Genomic DNA, 22,821 nt, shown 5'->3' with positions numbered 1-22,821 from the left:
CTGGATGATAGCGGGGTGAACAGGCAGTGGTTCGGGTGGTTGATGTCCTTGATGATCTTTATGGCCTTCCTGTAACATCGGGTGGTGTAGGTGTCCTGGAGGGCAGGTAGTTTGCCCCCGGTGATGCGTTGTGCAGACCTCACTACCCTCTGGAGAGCCTTACGGTTGAGGGCGGAGCAGTTGCCGTACCAGGCGGTGATACAGCCCGACAGGATGCTCTCGATTGTGCATCTATAGAAGTTTGTGAGTGCTTTTGGTGACAAGCCGAATTTCTTCAGCCTCCTGAGGTTGAAGAGGCGCTGCTGCGCCTTCTTCACGACGCTGTCAGTGTGAGTGGACCAATTCAGTTTGTCTGTGATGTGTATGCCGAGGAACTTAAAACTTGCTACCCTCTCCACTACTGTTCCATCGATGTGGATAGGGGGGTGTTCCCTCTGCTGTTTCCTGAAGTCCACAATCATCTCCTTAGTTTTGTTGACGTTGAGTGTGAGGTTATTTTCCTGACACCACACTCCGAGGGCCCTCACCTCCTCCCTGTAGGCCGTCTCGTCGTTGTTGGTAATCAAGCCTACCACTGTTGTGTCGTCCGCAAACTTGATGATTGAGTTGGAGGCGTGCATGGCCACGCAGTCGTGGGTGAACAGGGAGTACAGGAGAGGGCTCAGAACGCACCCTTGTGGGGCCCCGTGTTGAGGATCAGCGGGGAGGAGATGTTGTTGCCTACCCTCACCACCTGTGGGCGGCCCGTCAGGAAGTCCAGTACCCAGTTGCACAGGGCGGGGTCGAGACCCAGGGTCTCGAGCTTGATGACGAGCTTGGAGGGTACTATGGTGTTGAATGCCGAGCTGTAGTCGATGAACAGCATTCTCACATAGGTATTCCTCTTGTCCAGGTGGGTTAGGGCAGTGTGCAGTGTGGTTGAGATTGCATCGTCTGTGGACCTATTTGGGCGGTAAGCAAATTGGAGTGGGTCTAGGGTGTCAGGTAGGGTGGAGGTGATATGGTCCTTGACTAGTCTCTCAAAGCACTTCATGATGACGGAAGTGAGTGCTACGGGGCGGTAGTCGTTTAGCTCAGTTACCTTAGCTTTCTTGGGAACAGGAACAATGGTGGCCCTCTTGAAGCATGTGGGAACAGCAGACTGGTATAGGGATTGATTGAATATGTCCGTAAACACACCGGCCAGCTGGTCTGCGCATGCTCTGAGGGCGCGGCTGGGGATGCCGTCTGGGCCTGCAGCCTTGCGAGGGTTAACACGTTTAAATGTCTTACTCACCTCGGCTGAAGAAGCTAGCTAGAAGCTAGCTAGCTTACAAAGAATAACAACAAAAAATATCTAGTTAACAGAAGAAAGGAAGACAAAATAAGGACAGAAGAAAAAGGAAAAGAAAAAGGACAACAAAGTGAAACCTCTAAAGAAACAAAAGACCATAATACAAGAAACAGCACTATAGAGAGATAGAACAACAACAACGCAGCCACTGCCAGCTAGCCTACTTCAGCAGTACTGTATCATTTGAATTATTTTAGTCAATAAGATTCCTGCTACGTAAGCTTAACTTTCTGAACATTCGAGACGTGTAGTCCACTTGTCATTCCAATCTCCTTTGCATTAGCGTAGCCTCTTCTGTAGCCTGTCAACTATGTGTCTGTCTATCCCTGTTCTCTCCTCTCTGCACAGACCATACAAACGCTCCACACCGCGTGGCCGCTGCCACTCTAATCTGGTGGTCCCAGCGCGCACGACCCACGTGGAGTTCCAGGTCTCCGGTAGCCTCTGGAACTGCCGATCTGCGGCCAACAAGGCAGAGTTCATCTCAGCCTATGCCTCCCTCCAGTCCCTCGACTTCTTGGCACTGACGGAAACATGGATCACCACAGATAACACTGCTACTCCTACTGCTCTCTCTTCGTCCGCCCACGTGTTCTCGCACACCCGAGAGCTTCTGGTCAGCGGGGTGGTGGCACCGGGATCCTCATCTCTCCCAAGTGGTCATTCTCTCTTTCTCCCCTTACCCATCTGTCTATCGCCTCCTTTGAATTCCATGCTGTCACAGTTACCAGCCCTTTCAAGCTTAACATCCTTATCATTTATCGCCCTCCAGGTTCCCTCGGAGAGTTCATCAATGAGCTTGATGCCTTGATAAGCTCCTTTCCTGAGGACGGCTCACCTCTCACAGTTCTGGGCGACTTTAACCTCCCCACGTCTACCTTTGACTCATTCCTCTCTGCCTCCTTCTTTCCACTCCTCTCCTCTTTTGACCTCACCCTCTCACCTTCCCCCTCTACTCACAAGGCAGGCAATACGCTCGACCTCATCTTTACTAGATGCTGTTCTTCCACTAACCTCACTGCAACTCCCCTCCAAGTCTCCGACCACTACCTTGTATCCTTTTCCCTCTTGCTCTCATCCAACACTTCCCACACTGCCCCTACTCGGATGGTATCGCGCCGTCCCAATCTTCGCTCTCTCTCCCCGCTACTCTCTCCTCTTCCATCCTATCATCTCTTCCCTCTGCTCAAAACTTCTCCAACCTATCTCCTGATTCTGCCTCCTCAACCCTCCTCTCCTCCCTTTCTGCATCCCTTGATTCTCTATGTCCCCTATCCTCCAGGCCGGCTCGGTCCTCCCCTCCTGCTCCGTGGCTCGACGACTCATTGCGAGCTCACAGAACAGGGCTCCGGGCAGCCGAGCGGAAATGGAGGAAAACTCGCCTCCCTGCGGACCTGGCATCCTTTCACTCCCTCCTCTCTACATTTTCCTCTTCTGTCTCTGCTGCTAAAGCCACTTTCTACCACTCTAAATTCCAAGCATCTGCCTCTAACCCTAGGAAGCTCTTTGCCACCTTCTCCTCCCTCCTGAATCCTCCTCCCCCTCCCCCTCCTCCCTCTCTGCAGATGACTTCGTCAACCATTTTGAAAAGAAGGTCGACGACATCCGATCCTCGTTTGCTAAGTCAAACGACACCGCTGGTTCTGCTCACACTGCCCTACCCTGTGCTCTGACCTCTTTCTCCCTCTCTCTCCAGATGAAATCTGACGCAATACGAAACGCGTCTTGTGACGGCCGGCCGCCCAACAACCTGCCCGCTTGACCCTATTCCCTCCTCTCTTCTCCAGACCATTTCCGGAGACCTTCTCCTTACCTCACCTCGCTCATCAACTCATCCCTGACCGCTGGCTACGTCCCTTCTGTCTTCAAAGAGCGAGAGTTGCACCCCTTCTGAAAAAACCTACACTCGATCCCTCCGATGTCAACAACTACAGACCAGTATCCCTTCTTTCTTTTCTCTCCAAAACTCTTGAACGTGCCGTCCTTGGCCAGCTCTCCGCTATCTCTCTCAGAATGACCTTCTTGATCCAAATCAGTCAGGTTTCAAGACTAGTCATTCAACTGAGACTGCTCTTCTCTGTATCACGGAGGCCCTCCGCACTGCTAAAGCTAACTCTCTCTCCTCTGCTCTCATCCTTCTAGACCTATCGGCTGCCTTCGATACTGTGAACCATCAGATCCTCCTCTCCACCCTCTCCGAGTTGGGCATCTCCGGCGCGGCCCACGCTTGGATTGCGTCTACCTGACAGGTCGCTCCTACCAGGTGGCGTGGCGAGAATCTGTCTCCTCACCACGCGCTCTCACCACTGGCGTCCCCCAGGGCTCTGTTCTAGGCCCTCTCCTATTCTCGCTATACACCAAGTCACTTGGCTCTGTCATAACCTCACATGGTCTCTCCTATCATTGCTATGCAGACGACACACAATTAATCTTCTCCTTTCCCCCTTCTGATGACCAGGTGGCGAATCGCATCTCTGCATGTCTGGCAGACATATCAGTGTGGATGACGGATCACCACCTCAAGATGAACCTCGGCAAGACGGAGCTGCTCTTCCTCCCGGGAAGGACTGCCCGTTCCATGATCTCGCCATCACGGTTGACAACTCCATTGTGTCCTCCTCCCAGAGCGCTAAGAACCTTGGCGTGATCCTGGACAACACCCTGTCGTTCTCAACTAACATCAAGGCGGTGGCCCGTTCTTGTAGGTTCATGCTCTACAACATCCGCAGAGTACGACCCTGCCTCACACAGGAAGCAGCGCAGGTCCTAATCCAGGCACTTGTCATCTCCCGTCTGGATTACTGCAACTCGCTGTTGGCTGGGCTCCCTGCCTGTGCCATTAAACCCCTACAACTCATCCAGAACGCCGCAGCCCGTCTGGTGTTCAACCTTCCCAAGTTCTCTCACGTCACCCCGCTCCTCCGCTCTCTCCACTGGCTTCCAGTTGAAGCTCGCATCCGCTACAAGACCATGGTGCTTGCCTCCACGGAGCTGTGAGGGGAACGGCACCTCAGTACCTCCAGGCTCTGATCAGGCCCTACACCCAAACAAAGGCACTGCGTTCATCCACCTCTGGCCTGCTCGCCTCCCTACCACTGAGGAAGTACAGTTCCCACTCAGCCCAGTCAAAACTGTTCGCTGCTCTGGCCCCCCAATGGTGGAACAAACTCCCTCACGACGCCAGGACAGCGGAGTCAATCACCACCTTCCGGAGACACCTGAAACCCCACCTCTTTAAGGAATACCTAGGATAGGATAAAGTAATCCTTCTCACCCCCCTTAAAAGACCTAGATGCACTATTGTAAAGTGGCTGTTCCACTGGATGTCATAAGGTGAAAGCACCAATTTGTAAGTCGCTCTGGATAAGAGCGTCTGCTAAATGACTTAAATGTAAATGTAAATGATAGAGGCCTACAGCTAACATTGTGGTTGATAGAGGCCTACAGCTAACATTGTGGTTGATAGAGGCCTACAGCTAACATTGTGGTTGATAGAGGCCTACAGCTAACATTGTGGTTGATAGAGGCCTACAGCTAACATTGTGGTTGATAGAGGCCTACAGCTAACATTGTGGTTGATAGAGACCTACAGCTAACATTGTAGTTGATAGAGACCTACAGCTAACATTGTGGTTGATAGAGACCTACAGCTAACACTGTGGCCGCGAACCCCGGCGTCGCTGTCCTCCTTTCTCTCCGAATGTCTCCCGCCATAGAAGGTGATCCTGTCCTGCCAGGATTTCCTCCCAAGTCCAGGATTCCTTCCCATCCAGAATCTCTTCCCAAGTCCAGGATACTTCCTCCTCCTGGGCACGCTGCTTGGTTGATGGGATATTCTGTCATGATCGTTGGAATGAACATCGGACCAAGGCGCAGCGTATATTGAGTTCCACATTTTTATGAATAAAGTGAAACTTAGCAAAGACAAAAACAAAGAAACAATAAACTAACAATGAACCGTGACTACGTGCAATAACTCATAACAAATCCCAACACAGGTGGAAAAAATGCTACTTAAGTATGATCCTCAATTAGAGACAACGATAGCCAGCTGCCTGTAATTGGGAATCATACCAAAACACCAACATAGAAAAAACAAACTAGAACCCCACATAGAAAATATAAACTAGACTAAACCCCTAGTCACGCCCTGACCTACTCTATCATAGAAAATAAAGGCTTTCTATGGTCAGAACATGACAATAGTGTACAGATGAACCATTGTTCGCTCATACACTTTTTCTACCTGTATTTATTGTCTGTATATGTCCTTTGTCTATGGTATTTCCGATTATGTGTTATGTATGCACAGAGCCGCAACTCAAATTACCCCATGGGGATAATAAAGTAATTATCTTATCTTTACACCCTGCCCTCATTAATCAGCTTCGTCCCGGATCACTGCCTTCACTTGTCCGTAGTCCACTCAACATTTCTGATTGACGTGATCTGTAGTGAAACATAAAAACACAAAGAACCATATTAGTAAGCAATAAAAACACTTCTGCTGGATTTTTCTGGTCCAAACTATATAGCACAATTAAGGCCAGCATCAAGCCAAATGCGATGAATTCATCTTGTGTGAGCTACTGCTATACTTCTAAACAGGTGTCAATAATCAGATCTCAGAAATCAAACAGGTCATCAGATAGGTTGGGATGGCTGATAGGCTATAGATGCTGGGATTAGGTTTAGGTATAGAGCTGAGGTTGGGTTTAAGGTTAGGGTTCTGGATAGTAGGTAAGCAATTTGTTGATAGTTAGTTGAACATTTAGGCACAATCCAAATACTGTAAAGAACATTTTTCAGTGTTTAAGTTTTAATACGTCTACATGTAGCTAAGCCTTTGTCTGTGTACATACCGATTAATTGCTGCACTTCTCTTTTGGGTCTCCCTGACAACATCCTGGATGTGTTGGATGCCCTCCTCCCATTCAGCAAATGTGTTACCAACATTTGGACCAGTGGTTACATTATAAATGGGTTTACCTGATTTGGACCTAGTAGGTGTCTGGATGAGGACGTTCAGTGTAATGTGATGTGGGCTACTGATTTCAAGTCCTGATAGCTGAATGCCTCTACATGCTGGTGTTACAAGTACATCCATCTACAATACACCTTCAGTTGCCGTATCATGTGACTATGGACTGCTGCTGGCATCACATTTACATGGATTGATTTATCCTATGTAGTTGAAAATGGCACACATTTTGTAAATTACTCATAAATTGAGTAATAGATGGGGATTGACTGTGAAAGTAATTGATTATTTCAGCTACTTACTTCTACAGGTGTCTGAATCAGCAACCTGGAGGATAAACAGTATACAGTACAACACTGCTTCAAAATTGAACACTTATTCAAACAAGATCAGAGCCATTTCCATGGATACCGGTAGTAACTTGGCAACGACCGTGTCTGTCTGTTGTCGTGGAAGCATATGTCTCATTACATGGGATGTACTCTGCTTTTTCTGCAATTAATGACTGGGATACAGCTCAGTCATCGTCTCTCTCTCTCGCTCTATCTCTATCGCCTCTCTCTCTTTTACACATACACATGCACGCACAAGCAAGCTTGTTCGTGTGTGTGCATGAACGTGTGCATGCATGTGTGTGAATGCAATAAATGTATGTTTCACCAACTTGCACTTTAATATATCACCTATTACAGTACATGCACTATTAAAGCAGTAATTGGTAGATGACGTACCTTAGATTAATATGGCACAACCAGCTCTTCATTTGGGAACAAAGTACAAGTCCCATTTCAGCTTGGGAGCTCAATCTCTCCAGGACACTTTTACTATTTTCTCTAAGAGCTGAGAGCTATAAACATCACATTCCTCTGCTCAGAAGCATAATTGAATCTGGGCTGAGTAGGACAAGCTGATGATGTCAGCAGCATGTAGCTATACTCTGGAGATGGGGATTTCTCTGCTGTGTCTCGTTTCTAGTGATGTGGGGGTGGGGATGGATGGATGAATGGATGGAGAGAGGGGTATCCCACCATCCAGTGTTTGATGTATCCTTAGGGCTTAGGCTACTACTGAGTGGATGTGGTCTGGGAGCTCAACTCAATCAATGACTGGATGTCTGAGAAAGAGTTGTAGCAACATAGAATAATGCAAAGAAGGCCAATGTTTGTTAGCTAAAACTGGCTACTACTGTAGATACAGTGTTACTATAATATCTACACTGGGATGTGTACTGTGAACACTGTCAAGGTGGCCTAAACACAAAGACCTAAATAACCAAATATTTACATTGTGTGGTCAGTTATGGAAGAGTACCAACCTTGAATAGATTCAATGTATCCGCATATAATTTTTAAATAATGGATCAAATATTGTCGTAATGACGTCACTGCTACTGGAAACTGGGTGTCGTGCGTGCTGCAGCTGGGCCAAGAGAGCTCTCTCTGCTCTGTCTGCTCAGCTTCCTTTCAGCGGTAAACCGTTGCCTCGCGCACCACTAAGCGCTTTTTGTTGTGAGACGCAGAGGGTTGCGGAGTCATGGGTAAGCTTAAGGAATTCGATATTACTTTCACCAACAACAAAGTGGTCTACAGCCCTGGCGAATCCATAAGTGGGTCTGTGAAAATTACAACCGGTACCTCACTGCAATATAAGGGTAAGATTACATATTTTTTGTATGTATCACTGGCTCAATGAAGCGCATCAGGGTTCGATTTCGGTGGACGAACTGAACGGGAGGAGAGGAACTTTTCCTCTCTTTACATGGCCTAAACAGAAGATAACGTCCTTAAAGTGTTCTATTGTTTGTTCTATTTGTATTTTGCCATGCAAAATAGGATTGAAGTAGTCTATATTTATGTTTGATACATATTGCGCATTGGTGCTGGGTTAAGTGGACATGCCTGTTCTTGACTGAGACAGCTGCTGATTTCAGATGTTTACGGCATTTTTGGTAAGAGATCAAATCAGACAGTAGGCTACATACTGTAACGTTACCGCATCCTGTTTAGTTCTAGTTTAGTATGACCTGTAGCTTAGTGTTCACAGTTTCACATCTGTTGCTAGTTATAACGGTATGTCGTGAAGCAAAACCATGATCATAGAAAGTCAACAGGTGTGGTTGTGTAATGATTTTCTCATTTGAATCTGGTCAATTGTTAGTAAAATATACCGAATATTTTAGGACTTGCATAGATACGCTGTTTTTGATATGGTACATTTGGACCAACAGTGGATGATCAGTTCTAGAGAAGGTAGGTTAGGCAAGGTGGAGTGCAGCTTGTAAGGTTCCCATGGTGTTACACAAAGAATCTATTGTTTATATTGTGTGTGTAGAAGTGATCTTAAACTGGATTCATGTCAGATAATAGGAGAATGCAATCAGTCTATAGCCAGAGACAACTTTCACATAATGTCTATGTACAGTTGAAGTCTGAAGTTTACATACATTTAGGTTGGAGTTATTAAAACTCGTTTTTTAACCACTCCACAAATTTCTTGTTAACATGCAAGTGGGTTAGGACATCTACTTTGTGCATGACACAAGTAATTTTTCCAACAATTGTTTACAGACAGATTATTTCACTTATAATTCACTGTATCACAATTCCAGTGGGTCAGAAGTTTACATACACTAATTTGACTGTGCCTTTAAACAGCTTGGAAAATTCCAGAAAATTATGTCATGGTTTTAGAAGCTTCTGATAGGCTAATTGACATCATTTGAGTCAATTGGAGGTGTACCTGTGGATGTATTTCAAGGCCTACCTTCAAACTCAGTGCCTCTTTGCTTGACATCATGGGAAAATCAAAAGAAACCAGCCAAGACCTCAGAAAATAAATTGTAGACTTCCACAAGTCTGGTTCATCCTTGGGAGCAATTTCCAAACACCTGAAGGTATCACGTTCAACTGTACAAACAATAGTACGCAAGTATAAACACCATGGGACCACGCAGCCGTCATACCGCTCAGGAAGGAGACGCGTTCTGTCTCCTAGAGATGAACGTACTTTGGTGTGAAAAGTACAAATCAATCCCAGACCAACAGCAAAGGACCTTGTGAAGATGCTGGATGAAACAGGTACAAAATTATCTATATGTACAGTAAAACGAGTCCTATATCAACATAACCTGAAACGCCGCTCAGCAAGGAAGAAGCCTATGCTCCAAATCCGCCATAAAAAAAAGCCATACGGTTTGCAACTGCAAATATCATACTTTTTGGAGAAATGTCCTCTGTTCTGATGAAACAAAAATAGAACTGTTTGGCCATAATGACCATTGTTATGTTTGGAGGAAAAAGGGGAATGACTTGCAAGCCAAAGAACACCATCCCAACCGTCAAGCACCTGGGTGGCAGCATCATGTTGTGGGGGTGCTTTGCTACAGGAGGGACTGATGCACTTCAAAAAATAGATGGCATCACGAGAAAGAAATATTCTGTGGAAGTAACATCTCAAGACATCAGTCAGTAAGTTAAAGCTTGGTCGCAAATGGTTCTTCCAAATGGACAATGACCCCAAGCATATACTTCCAAAGTTGTGGCAAAATAGCTTAAGGACAACACAGTCAAGGTATCGGAGTGGCCATCACAAAGCCCTGACCTCAATCCCATAGAAAATTTGTGGACAGAACTGAAAAAGCCTGTGTGAGCAAGGAGGCCTACAAACCTGACTGTTACACCAGCTCTGTCAGGAGGAATGGGCCAAAATTCACCCAACTTATTGTGGGAAGCTTGTGGAAGGCTACCCTAAACGTTTTACCCAAGTTACACCATTTAAAGGCAATGCTACCAAATACTAATTGAGTGTATATAAACTTCTGACCCACTGGGAATGTGATGAAAGAAATAAAAGCTGAAATAAATGATTTGCTCTACTATTATTCTGACATTTCACATTCTTAAAATAAAGTGGTGATCCTAACTGACCTAAGACAGGGAATTTTTACTCGGATTAAATGTCAGGAATGTAAACTATGTAAACTTCCGACTTCAACTGTAAATGGAGAACCTGACGAATTACCCTTATTCAAAAAGTTATTGCACCTTCCTCTCGTTCACATGATATATGACCATTACACAACATTATTAAACAGTTCCTTGCTTGCAACCAAATTCTGTATACAGTACAGAGTTTTCAGATTTGTGAGGTCACAGACTGGCACACGAGGCTAGTGAGATATAAAGCATATATTAGGCATTGAGACTTTGGCCCTCCACATTGGCAGGTATGGTTACTTGAAATGGAAACCCTTCCCAGAATCTCCATTAATGTAGTCTGACTAATGCAAAGTATTCTGCAAGCATCCACCATATGACTTGCCAAGTTCCTCTTCAATCTATGTTTGCTTTCTTGGTGAACACTTGCAGATGGATCTGATCAAAATTTGAAATTACATTATACTACATGTGTTATTCAGGTATCTTATTAGTAAGTTTGAATACAAATGTCTTCCTGTCTGAATCATGTTGTCTGACATGGTGAATTCAATCCAACATTTCTTAGTGTCCTTGACTGTTTGAGTCTGACACTCCTTGACATGTCTATGTATGTATTACTGGATTAAGGACCGTCCTATGTTTGCAGACCTGTGACACATGGTATTACAAGAGTTGTACAATATTTACTGTGATATGGTATGTGTGGTCATATTAGACCTGACTGTGCACTTGACACCAGAGAGGCACTCACCAGGCTCCAGCCCGGCGAGCACACATCCCTATGATGACTGATGGTACTAATAAGGGCGAACTCTGATGACACAGACACTTGGGGGGTAGTGTTAGTAGGGAGGTGTTGTCATCAGCCTGGCACCCTAACACCCTCATGTCACCCAGCATTGTTGGCCTAATGACCTACATACCAACAAGGTGAAGGTGTTTATTTATTTATTGTATTTCACTTTTATTTAACCAGGTAGGCAAGTGGAGGACAAGTTCTCATTTACAACTGCGACCTGGCCAAGATAAAGCAAAGCAGTTTGACAAAAACTACAACATAGAGTTATACATAAACAAACATACAGTCAATAACACTATAGAAAAATGTATGTACAGTGTGTGCAAATGAAGAAGAGTAGGGAGGTAAAGGCAATAAATAGGCCTTAGAGGCAAAATAATTACAATTTAGCATTAACGCTGGAGTGATAGCTGTGCAGATGATGATGTGCAAGTAGAGATACCGGGGTGCAAAAGAGCAAGAAGATAAATAACAATAAGGGGATGAGTTAGTTGGGTGTGCTATTTACAGATGGGCTGTGTACAGGTACAGTGATCGGTAAGCTGCTCTGACAGCTGGTGCTTAAAGTTAGAGAGGGAGATATAAGACTGGATCCAGCTTCAGAGATTTTTGCAATTCATTCCAAGATACCTCAGTGCTTCGGCAGTTTTAAGTAGATAGTCTATGAATACACACAAAGCACTCACATTAGACTTCTACTGTAAACACGTGACCAGACCATGGTATTGCCTCAGTGTGATATATGGTATTTCCTTGCTGAATGAAGACTCTTTAGGTTAAGATATTCTGGCTCCATTTCAGGCTCTTTCTCAGCCAAGACACCATACTTTAATGTAAATGCTTAGTTATGTGATCAATGAAATCATCCTTTTAAATGCAATGGCTGCCCTATTTGATTTACGGCACCATCATCCGTTAAATGCCTTGGCTCTAAATCTGATCAATGACAGACTGTTTTAAATGCCCTGTCTGTGACCTGAGAAATTGTCTTAATGTAGTAATGCCAGTCATGTTTTTCTATACAGTGATTGGTGAAACATTACGACCTGATGAATAGGGTGCAGGAATACTCTGTGTTCCTATCAGAAGAGTCCTATTCCAATCCCCTCACTATCCATCTCATAACACCAGACAGATAAACCTTTTTTTAATCCAACCCAAATCCATTTAGATTAGTGAGAGAAATACATGGTGTTTTTCTGTGTCCTATCCTTAACATTGAGATTCACATTAGGAATGCCAGTGTTAAAATGTATGACACATGTATCACATCTACCATCTACTCTTGATATGGTTGCTGCTGCCCCACTCTAAAGCAATGACAACAACCCTACTGTCCATTGTGACAAATGTCAGCACTCAGTCTTATCTCTCCCTCTGAGTTTTTTTCCACCATGGATGTTGCCTATAGAAGCTCCACTCCTCAGGGCGAGAGGAGGCAAAATTGGGTGAAATTATTCTCTTTCTTCTTGCCGCACCATTGTCCGTGAGCTGCCTAGTTTCTACACAATCAGCCTAGTCTCTTCTCATTTAGTCAGTCTGCATGAAGTCTGTGAGGCCCTAGGAGACAGTCCTCAAGAGCTTTTTAAAATGATTCTGCTGAAGTGTAGCCAAGTCTATTTCGCTAGCCAGCCCTAGCAAGCCGTGAATCGTGTTGAGGAACATCAGACACTGGTTCTTGTGTTTCATTATGCCATCGTCACTATAGGCAACAGGACTGCTGTGAGGATATTTTAGTAAAGGAGATCGATCTAATTGAAGTCACATGGGTGCGTCTTTTCTGTGGATAAATATGTGTATCTGTGTGTATCAGGCACTACAGTGTATGCTAAATGTGTACCATTATTACATGCATTACTTCATCATATGAGCTATATGGATTTGCTCCATAGCCGCCATGTATTTACATTGTGATCTGAGTGAGGTGTATACAGTTACCCAGTATTGTACTGCAATAAATAGATTAGTAAGTACTGTGATGTCTGCAGCCCCCGATGTGTCTGCTATGGTTAGTATGTAGAGCTGTAAAATGGATGATGAGGGAGATTAAGTGGCCAACTGTATTATTGATGAAGAGTAGACCATTAGTTTGTATTTCCATTGATTAGTTAGCAGAGGAAGACAAACACAAATAAACACACACAAATAATGCACCTGTTATTACAATTTGTTATTATTTAGTTGTGCATTTCTAGCCATATCCCAAAAAAACGTTAGGTCTGATTCTTTGCAATTAATTCAGCACAAGTACACATACAGGCTAGCACAGGTACACTACAGGCTAGCACGGGTACACTACAGGCTAGCACGGGTACACTACAGGCTAGCACGGGTACACTACAGGCTAGCACGGGTACACTACAGGCTAGCACGGGTACACTACAGGCTAGCATGGGTACGCCAAGGCTTTACATTTTTTTGTGTATTCAACTTAGCATTCATTCAGTGACAGGGAAACCCGCGGAGTCAATAATAAGAGTGTGACCTTCCCTTTATAGATCTGACGTGGTGGCTGTGAGAGTCACGGTGTCTATTCTATTCATTGTGCTGTTCTGTGTTGACTGGAGCTTCCCCTGGGTGAGCAGCATAGTGGGCCCCAGTCTGAATATAGACATCTGATACAGTAAGGTAACACCACTGTATTGATACTCCTGCTTTTAACAGAAAACAGGTTGTTGTCAGAATATATCATTGGCTCTTGCAGCTGATCCAGCTGACAAGGCCTGATTTCTGCACTTTCAATGTGATGTTAGTAGTGGGGCTCTAGCGAGAGTAATACTTAAAACACAGATACATAGTAAGGAAAAGAAAGTGTCCAAAGGTGAGTCTTGAAGGAAATGAAACCTAACATTTCAGGTAAAAACGGCTCTACAGTCTATCTAATAACCTCTTGGAACTAGGCCAACATAGATAAACCAGAAATAAAACAGTGCAGGCCTATAGTAGTTACTAGCATCTGGAATGTTACTCTCCTGGAGAGAATAATAATGCCTGTTTGGGTTAACTGTACAAGCCTAAGCATACTGCAAACAGCAAGGTGGGGAAATCAGGCTTGGACCTATTCAGCCTGTTTGTTTGTAGCTGGCTGATAATGGATCTCGGTTGAGCTTGTGCAAACAGAAACAGACAAACATTTACAGTAACCCAACACTCATTAACTGTACCAGAAACCACTGCCCTCACTAAAAACACTCTTTACCTTTCCATGTCATGTGGTCCCGTGTAACTCAGTTGGTAGCGCATGGTGCTTGCAATGCCAGGGTTGTGGCTTTGATTCCCACAGGGGACCAGTATGAAAATGTATGGACTCACTCTGGAAGAGAGTGTCTGCTAAGTGATTAAAATGTAAAGACTGACATTGCTTGTTTCAGTTTGCCCTGTAAGACCCAGAAAACACAAGGCCTTCAAACACATGTTGTTGGGATGGTGAGGTCATGTAATCAGTTTGAACTTTTATGGTTCATTCCCTGGTGAAGATGAGTTGGCTAGGTAACCACTAACCAGCATTAACCTTGATGACTCCCGTCTCACACCCACTTCAGCAAACACTCCCTGTCCCTGCATTCCTGGCTGTAAATGGTTGTGAGTCACAAAGAAAGACTTCCCCACAGGGTCTCAGTTTCTCCCTGGTCTGTCTAGACTGAGGAGTTGAACTAAATCATGATATAATCATAGCTAGGTCTGGCACAATTACTGTATAATCATGTAACCAAAGATTATAGATGAAGACCATCATGAAAATACAATAACCTCCAATAACTGTAAATAAATAAAAACAGCCTTGCTTTCGTGCGGTTGAGTCTTTACAACGTGATGAAACTTTGTTGCGGCTGGCTGAAACAAGCAAGGTGTTGTAGCAATGCCCCCTCCCTGCAGCAGCAGCACATTCAGGGCCCATTCCTCTGCCCAGGCGTTGCTGACGCCTGCCAAATCTTACAACACCTGGATAGGTATTTTACCTATAAGCTAACCGCATCCTATGTTATAGCAATCTGGTTTCCAACGGCACAGTCGAAGATGTGGCACGCAACCATTGGTTGATGCATGCAACGTCTTTGCAGGGGAACACAACCTATTTCATGAGCGGAGGCAATAGGAAAATGTACGTATTTAAAAAAAAAAAAATGCTATTCAAACTATTTTAACGGTGACCACGGTCATTTGTCTAACCAATAACCTATGATCATTCTATGATCGTCACAGCCCTAATCATAGCCCTGAAGGAGTGTGGAGGGAAGATTGTTGATGATTAATTAGCTAGATGTGTCAGACTTATGAGGCGAAAGGTCCAAGCATTGCTTTGCCTCAGACGTTGATGGGAATTGCTCAGTCCTGGCAGCATTAACAGCCACCACCCACTACCTCCCCGTTTGGCTCAGACATATGATTGGACCTTTTCTGACCTGCGTACCCCAACTCCCTCATAAACCTCTACTCTATCAGAAGCCCTCGGTGGAAGCCCACCACTTCCTCAACCCCCACGCTCCTTTCCTTTCACCTCTTCCCTTAATCTCTTCCTCTAACAGACAGCCAACAGGACTTAGTTCCCTAAAGTTATATTTGCCTGGCTAGTCTACTTGGCTGCACTGGAGACAGGGGTTTGTAGTTTATTTCCTTTCTTGACAAGTGTAAGCAATAAGCTGATGCCCATCATTTGACTGGCTTTAACTTGTTCAATTGTTACAGATCAGTGCAGACAGGTAGCTAGTCTAAAGATCAGACTCTTCCTGGGTGGGGATGGATGAGCCACCTACCACTGATGCATTGTGTAAGAGGCAGGAACATTGGTATCCTGCTTTGAGATACAGATTATATTTTTATTGTCATTATCTACCCACCAGCTAGAGTTTCCATTTAGCGTGTGCTGTTATCTGTTGTGACACAATGTCACAGGCGATTGGCTGTTTTATTGTTTACTGGTACTGTATAAGCTTACGAAACTAACTGATTTCCTCTAACTGACTAGTTTCCTTTAACCCTCACAAGGATGCAAACATTGATCAAGCATTGGAACGATTATCTTGAAAGGCCAGGGTTCAAGTGAACCCAGCCTGGAGACAGAAGTGGTGGGCTGGAGACTAGAGAGGTTTTGTTGTGGGTAGTGTTGGGCTGGAAGCTCCTCTGGAATGTCACACATTCCACAGTACCACTCTCTACTGCTGGAAACCGAATGGAACGTTTGATGGGTCTGAGCTGACTACCCAACACACAAGTCTACTGAGTGTACAACTTCTATTACCTGAGACAGGTCAGAAGGCCTGTGTGTGTGTGTGTGTGTGTGTGTGTGTGTGTGTGTGTGTGTGTGTGTGTGTGTGTGTGTGTGTGTGTGTGTGTGTGTGTGTGTGTGTGTGTGTGTGTTTTGGTTACCATGCCAGCAACTCTTAAGATCAGTGGCCACTGGAGAGAGGGGGTTTCTACTCTCCTTCTTCACCTCTCCACCTGTAATAGTCTAGGTTCCAGGTGCCCTTTCTCACTCTGCCCCTCCCCTCTCCTCTCAAAACAAAGGCTCCTCTGGCCACAGGAGTTTCTCCATCTCCCTCTAGTTTACATCATCTCACACAACAGTTTGTGCTACTCGTATTCAGTTGTTTGGTAATGGAATCATGTTGGAAATCCATTTATCAGGTCACAGATTTCTCTATTTGACCTAGTTTGCTGTGTCAGATCAAGTGGAAAAAGTATTTAAGGATTTATCACAAAATGACCCAAACTGATTATGATTTCCTATTTGGCACAAGGGTAAGCAAGAGTAGCAACATTCATTTCACCCGTGTTTGAACTGCTCAGGATTCTATGAAATGCTCTGAAGTAGTTAAACAAATTACTTTAATGAGTCTTTAAAACCAGACCTTAATATAGAAACACATTGATGTGCATAGATTTCACAGATTTCCACAAATTACAATCTAATCCTTCCACACTAATGTGTACTTATAAGTCATTTCCATGTAAAAGGACCCATGAGCACCAACATGTGTACAATTCTGTGTCAAATGAAAGCTAAGAGTTCATATTTTTTGAGAAATGAAGGCAAATATACATTTTCCAACCATTACATCCTAAAAATCCCAAACATTTGGAATAAGGAAAGGCTCTTATTTCTGGTCAAACAGATGGAAAAGGGAACTTAGAAACCATCTAGCAGAAAAAAATACCCCGGCCAACTAATATCAACACTTATATTTAGTTTTGGAGACATTTGTCTGCCTTCTGTAAGTTTAAGAAACGTTGCCTTGTGCCTTCAAATTCAGTTACCAAAAACCCACATATCTTTAAGATATTTTCACATTTTTCTCCCTCGTGAGGAGGGAGGATGACGAATGTTCACAGAAGTAACAAGTAAAGGTAGACCTATCAATTAGTTATAGTGTTTTTACTGGTATCAATTTTGTCAATCAATTATTAAGTGATTAAAACTTGAAAACGGAACTTCTGCAATTGAATTGGCTACAATGGAAAATCATAGTGCTTCTACACCTGCATTGCTTGCTGTTTGGGGTTTTAGGCTGGGTTTCTGTACAGCACTTTGAGATATCAGCTGATGTAAGAAGGGCTATATAAATACATTTGATTTGATAGTAGTCACAAACCACAGTTGTGTTCAGAAGTTGGGACAGCACAGTACAGCACAGTAGAGTGCAGTAAAGAAAGGTAAAGTACACAGTAGTTCAGTAGAGTAGAGTTCAGTACAGTATACAGTAGTTCAGTAGAGTAGAGTTCAGTACAGTACACAGTAGAGCACACTAGAGTTGAGTACACTATAATGTATTGTACTGTACTGTACTGAACTCTACTGTACTGTACTAAACTTGACTCTACTGTACTGAACTCTGTACTGTACTTTGATGTCTATGATTGGTTCAGATTTGGCCTGGTCTTGTTTGGGGGCAGAGCTCATTAAAATAATAGCCAGAGTGTAGAATAATACCCGAATATGCAAAGGTGACTATTACATACCTTTGTGTACCTATTTAGGATACAACATCATGAAGAGAATGACATTCATATCCATAATTATGCATTCCTGTGTAGTACAGATCAGGGACCCGTGATAAAATTTAATTAACGCAATTCTATTACTGGGTGTAAATTAATTTCACTTACTGTAGTTCAGTAAGTCAATGTGTCATTTCATAGCTGACACCCCATTCTTTCTGTAGACATCGTTGAATCTTAATTCGGAGCAGATACAGTGGGGCAAAAAAGTATTTAGTCAGCCACCAATTGTGCAAGTTCTCCACTTAAAAAGATGAGAGAGGCCTGTAATTTTCATCATAGGTACACTTCAACTATGACAGACAAAATGAGAAAAAAAATCCAGAAAATCACATTGTAGGATTTTTAATGAATTTATTTGCAAATTATGGTGGAAAATAAGTATTCGGTCAATAACAAAAGTTTATCTCAATAGTTTGTTATATAACCTTTGTTGGCAATGACAGAGGTCAAACGTTTTCTGTAAGTCTTCACATGGTTTTCACACATTGTTGCTGGTATTTTGGCCCATTCCTCCATGCAGATCTCCTCTAGAGCAGTGATGTTTTGGGGCTGTTGCTGGGCAACAAGGACTTTCAACTCCCTCCAAAGATTTTCTATGGGGTTGAGATCTGGAGACTGGCTAGGCCACTCCAGGGCCTTGAAATGCTTCTTACGAAGCCACTTCTTCATTGCCCGGGCGGTGTGTTTGATCATTGTCATGCTGAAAGACCCAGCCACGTTTCATCTTCAATACCCTTGTTGATGGAAGGAGGTTTTCACTCAAAATCTCACGATACATGGCCCCATTCATTCTTTCCTTTACACGGATCAGTCGTCCTGGTCCCTTTGCAGAAAAACAGCCCCAAATGTATGGTTTGTTAAACTTTGAAATGAATAGGTTTTGGTTAGCATACATTTTAAGTCTCTAACTTCTTTCATACTGGACACAAGGACATAAAAATGGTATCCACAAGTTCATCTGACTCTGGGGAAGTAGATAAAGGACCTCATTGCCAAAAACCTGAAGTATCCCTTTAATGTTAATGAGATAAGCAGATAATGGGAATCAATAACAATTTTTAAAAAAAGTAAAATGTGCCTTTTGGTGGCTGATTTTACATTAGGAATAGTGAGGAGGAAAGAGATCTCAAGGCCATCACTGGGGCATATAGTCATCCTTCTGTTGGCTTATCTTTATGTACACAATCAAAGCAGATACATGTATATTTCTTACAAATAGCCCCCATAAACAGGTGTGAAAGTAAGCAGGAATAGTCGGGTACGGAGTACTGGCAAAATAAATTGTGGGGGTATTACACTATTCATCATTACCACATGTACTTTAAGTCACATGACAAATATGCAAATAAACTTGAAAACTTGGGGAATACACTCCAAAATGCGGTGTGGTTCAATGATAACACTGACATTTTGCCAGAGATGAGACGGAGACCCACGAGGACAGCAGTGTACACATCAATTCAATTTAAAAGACCTGTGTGGACCTAATGAATGACAATCACCGAATGTCATTCATAACACTTTTGGGTGTCTCTTTGCATTTATCAAATGGCACTGTATGAATGACGGAATTATTTTAGAGTGGAGTAGTCTAATAGTTGGAATAGTAACTGAAGTCTGGACACGGACTGTAGCCTGTTATAATATTAACTCCTGCAGAATTAAGTGTTCCTCACAGTAAAATGACAGATCAAATGTTATGTTTGTCTTGAAAACAGGAGTGGAGAAATATGATTTATTTCTTTCAGCATTTTGAGAGAATACAAATGCGAGCTTAGGGACCTGTTGTGGTGACTAAACGTGTCATTTCTTTCAGTGACATAAAAGCTGACAGTATTTCATTTTCAATCACATAAAATATGCATCCAATACGTGCTGAAATACTATCAGAAATATGTTTGATCGTTGTCACAGCTTTCATTTCCTTCAAACTGGTCAAACTGATGTCATTTGTGGGCCTCCCGAGTGGCACAGCGGTCTAAGGCACTGCTTGGCCGGGGGATGGCTTTACTTGGCTCATCATGCTCTAGCGACTCTTTGTGGCAGGCCAGGCGCCTGCAGGCTGACTTCAGTAATCAGTTGAACGGTGTTTCCTCTGACACATTTGTCTGGCTGGCTTCCGGCTTAAGCGGTGGGTGTTAAGCGGCGCGGTTTGGTATGTCATGTTTCAGAGGACGCATGACTCAACCGTTGCCTCTACCGGGCCCGTTGGGGGAGTTGCAGCGATGAGACAAGATCGGAATGGGAAATGATGTCATTTGGAAATCCTCGCTCTGTGAGAAAAGCAGAAATGAAAGGGAAAACTTTACCGATGTCAACTAGATTGCTCGCTGGTCACCATAGCATCTCCCACCTGTAGCACACGCTCCAGCAGGTATATCTCTCTAGTCACCCCCAAAACCAATTCTTTCTTTGGCCGCCTCTCCTTCCAGTTCTCTGCTGCCAATGACTGGAACAAACTACAAAAATCTCTTAAATTGGAAACACTTATCTCCCTCACTAGCTTTAAGCACCAACTGTCAGAGCATCTTACAGATTACTGCACCTGTACATAGCCCACCTATAATTTAGCCCAAACAACTACCTCTTTCCCAACTGTATTTAATTAATTTATTTATTTTGCTCCTTTGCACCCCATTATTTTTATTTCTACTTTGCACATTCTTCCATTGCAAAACTACCATTCCAGTGTTCTACTTGCTATATTGTATTTACTTTGCCACCATGGCCTTTTTTGCCTTTACCTCCCTTCTCACCTAATTTGCTCACATTGTATATAGACTTGTTTTTTTACTGTATTATTGACTGTATGTTTGTTTTACTCCATGTGTAACTCTGTGTCGTTGTATGTGTCGAACTGCTTTGCTTTATCTTGGCCAGGTCGCAGTTGTAAATGAGAACTTGTTCTCAACTTGCCTACCTGGTTAAATAAAGGTAAAATAAATAAAATAAATAAAATTGATCATTCTATAAATATATGACATTATTCTGGTGATCAAGGCTTTATTTATACTGAACAAAAATATAAAAGCAAATTGAAACAGTTTAAAAGATTTGACTGAGTTACAGTTCATATAAGGAAATCAGTCAATTTAAATCAATTCATAAGGCCCTAATCAATGGATTTCACATAACTGGCCAGGAGTGCAACCATGGGTGGGCCTTGGAGGGCATAGGCCCACCCACTTGGGAGCCAGACCCAGCCAATTATAATTATTTTTTCCCCCACAAAAGGGCTTTATTTAATGACAGAAATAGTCCTCAGTGTCATCAGCTGTCCGGGTGGCTGGTCTCAGACGATCCCGCAGGTGAAGAAGCCGGATATGGAGGTCCTTGGCAGGCATGGTTATGCGTGGTCATTGGAGGCAGTTTATGGTAGAGAAATGAACATTCAATTGTCTGGCAACAGCTCTGGTGGACATTCCTTCCGGCAACATGCCAATTGCAGGCTCTGTCAACTTGAGACATCTGTGGCAATGTGTTGTGTGACAAAATTTGACATTTTAAAGTGGTGTATTATTTTCCCCAGCACATGGTGCACCTGTATAATGATCATGCTGTTTAATCAGCTTCTTGATATGCCACACATGTTAGGTGGATGGATTATTTTGCAAAGGAGAAATGCTCACTAATAGGGATGTAAGCAAATTTGTGCACAAAATTTGAGAGATTTAAGCTTTTTGTGCGAATGGAACATTTCTGGGATTTTTTATTTCAGCTCATGAAACATGGGACCAACACTTTACATGTTGTGTTTGTATTTTTGTTCAGTGTAGTATTTTAGGCACATAGAGATCTACTTAGGCACATAAATCTACTTTCACCCCTGCCCATAAGTATTTCTCCAGTGGTGTCTTTGCTAATACTCTCAGTGATCACTGTCCAATTAGGGATACCAAACAAATTAACACTGATTCTCATATAATTGTGAAGAAACATTTCCCCCCACAAGCTTTTCTTCATGATATGTATTACTCTGACTTCTCTATCAGCTGCATGCCTGACCCTGAATTAGCATCTATTTTTATCTCTCTGGCAAACACGCTCCCTTTAAGCGCCTTAGAGTATAAAATAGAACAAATCCTTGGTTCTCTATAGAACTTTCAGATGTTGTTATGATGAGTAATCAGGCCTGGGCCAAGGCTAGAAAAACTGACTTTGTAGCTGATTGGCAGCTTTTCCAGATATTGAGAAATAGATGCACTTCCTCAACCAAGAAAACTAATCTAGCTACTTTCTAAATTCTTTCTCAGACTCGGCTGATGTTAAACAGTTAATGCACTGAAGCGTGGAAATTCCTCTCCTTCTCTGGCTAAGCAAGTTGTGTCAGACTCTGGCATCATTACTGAGAAAAATGTTTTAATAAGCATTTTATCTCAGCTTTTTATTTGAAAGAAATTATGTTTTAATTGACCCTGGTCAGCCAGTCGCCTGCTTGCCCCTCTCCCATTTCAACAACTTTGTACTGATGTGTTAGACGCCTTGCCCAAGATTGAAAAGAAAATCCACTGATTTGCTTGATAATTTTTTGCAGCAGCTTTCTGCTCCTCTGATTGCAGAATCTTTAACAAATATTTTTTATCTTACAATTCTTTCTGGTACCATCCCCAGGGTCAGGAAAGCGGCCCATATACTCCCCCTTTACAAAGGAGGTGGCCCGTGTGACCTAAATAATGATCGTCCCATTTCCAAACTCTTTTGCAAAATGGTAGAATCCTTGGTAAATATCAAATAAAATTATGGACATAATAAGTTACAAACAATGCAAAAC

The 22,821-nt window shown here is 43.3% G+C and overlaps 1 protein-coding gene across 2 annotated transcripts in view; it reads left to right on the top strand.

The window, feature by feature from the left end:
• Nucleotides 1–7,758: 7,758 nt before the first annotated feature.
• Nucleotides 7,759–22,821, top strand: part of LOC115123368 (arrestin domain-containing protein 1-like) — a 44,341-nt gene continuing 29,278 nt past the window's right edge. For both annotated transcript variants that reach the window (XM_029652714.2, XM_029652706.2), the window contains exon 1: nucleotides 7,759–7,965. In XM_029652714.2, the coding sequence (XP_029508574.1) occupies nucleotides 7,848–7,965 (118 nt within the window). In that variant the 5' untranslated portion in view covers nucleotides 7,759–7,847. The remainder of the gene's footprint in view (nucleotides 7,966–22,821) is intronic.

Source organism: Oncorhynchus nerka, linkage group LG4 (genome assembly GCF_034236695.1).
Source record: "Oncorhynchus nerka isolate Pitt River linkage group LG4, Oner_Uvic_2.0, whole genome shotgun sequence".
NCBI lineage: Eukaryota > Metazoa > Chordata > Actinopteri > Salmoniformes > Salmonidae > Oncorhynchus > Oncorhynchus nerka.
The sequence above is the reverse complement of the archived record's forward strand: the minus strand, read 5'-3'. Positions and strand labels throughout refer to the sequence as shown.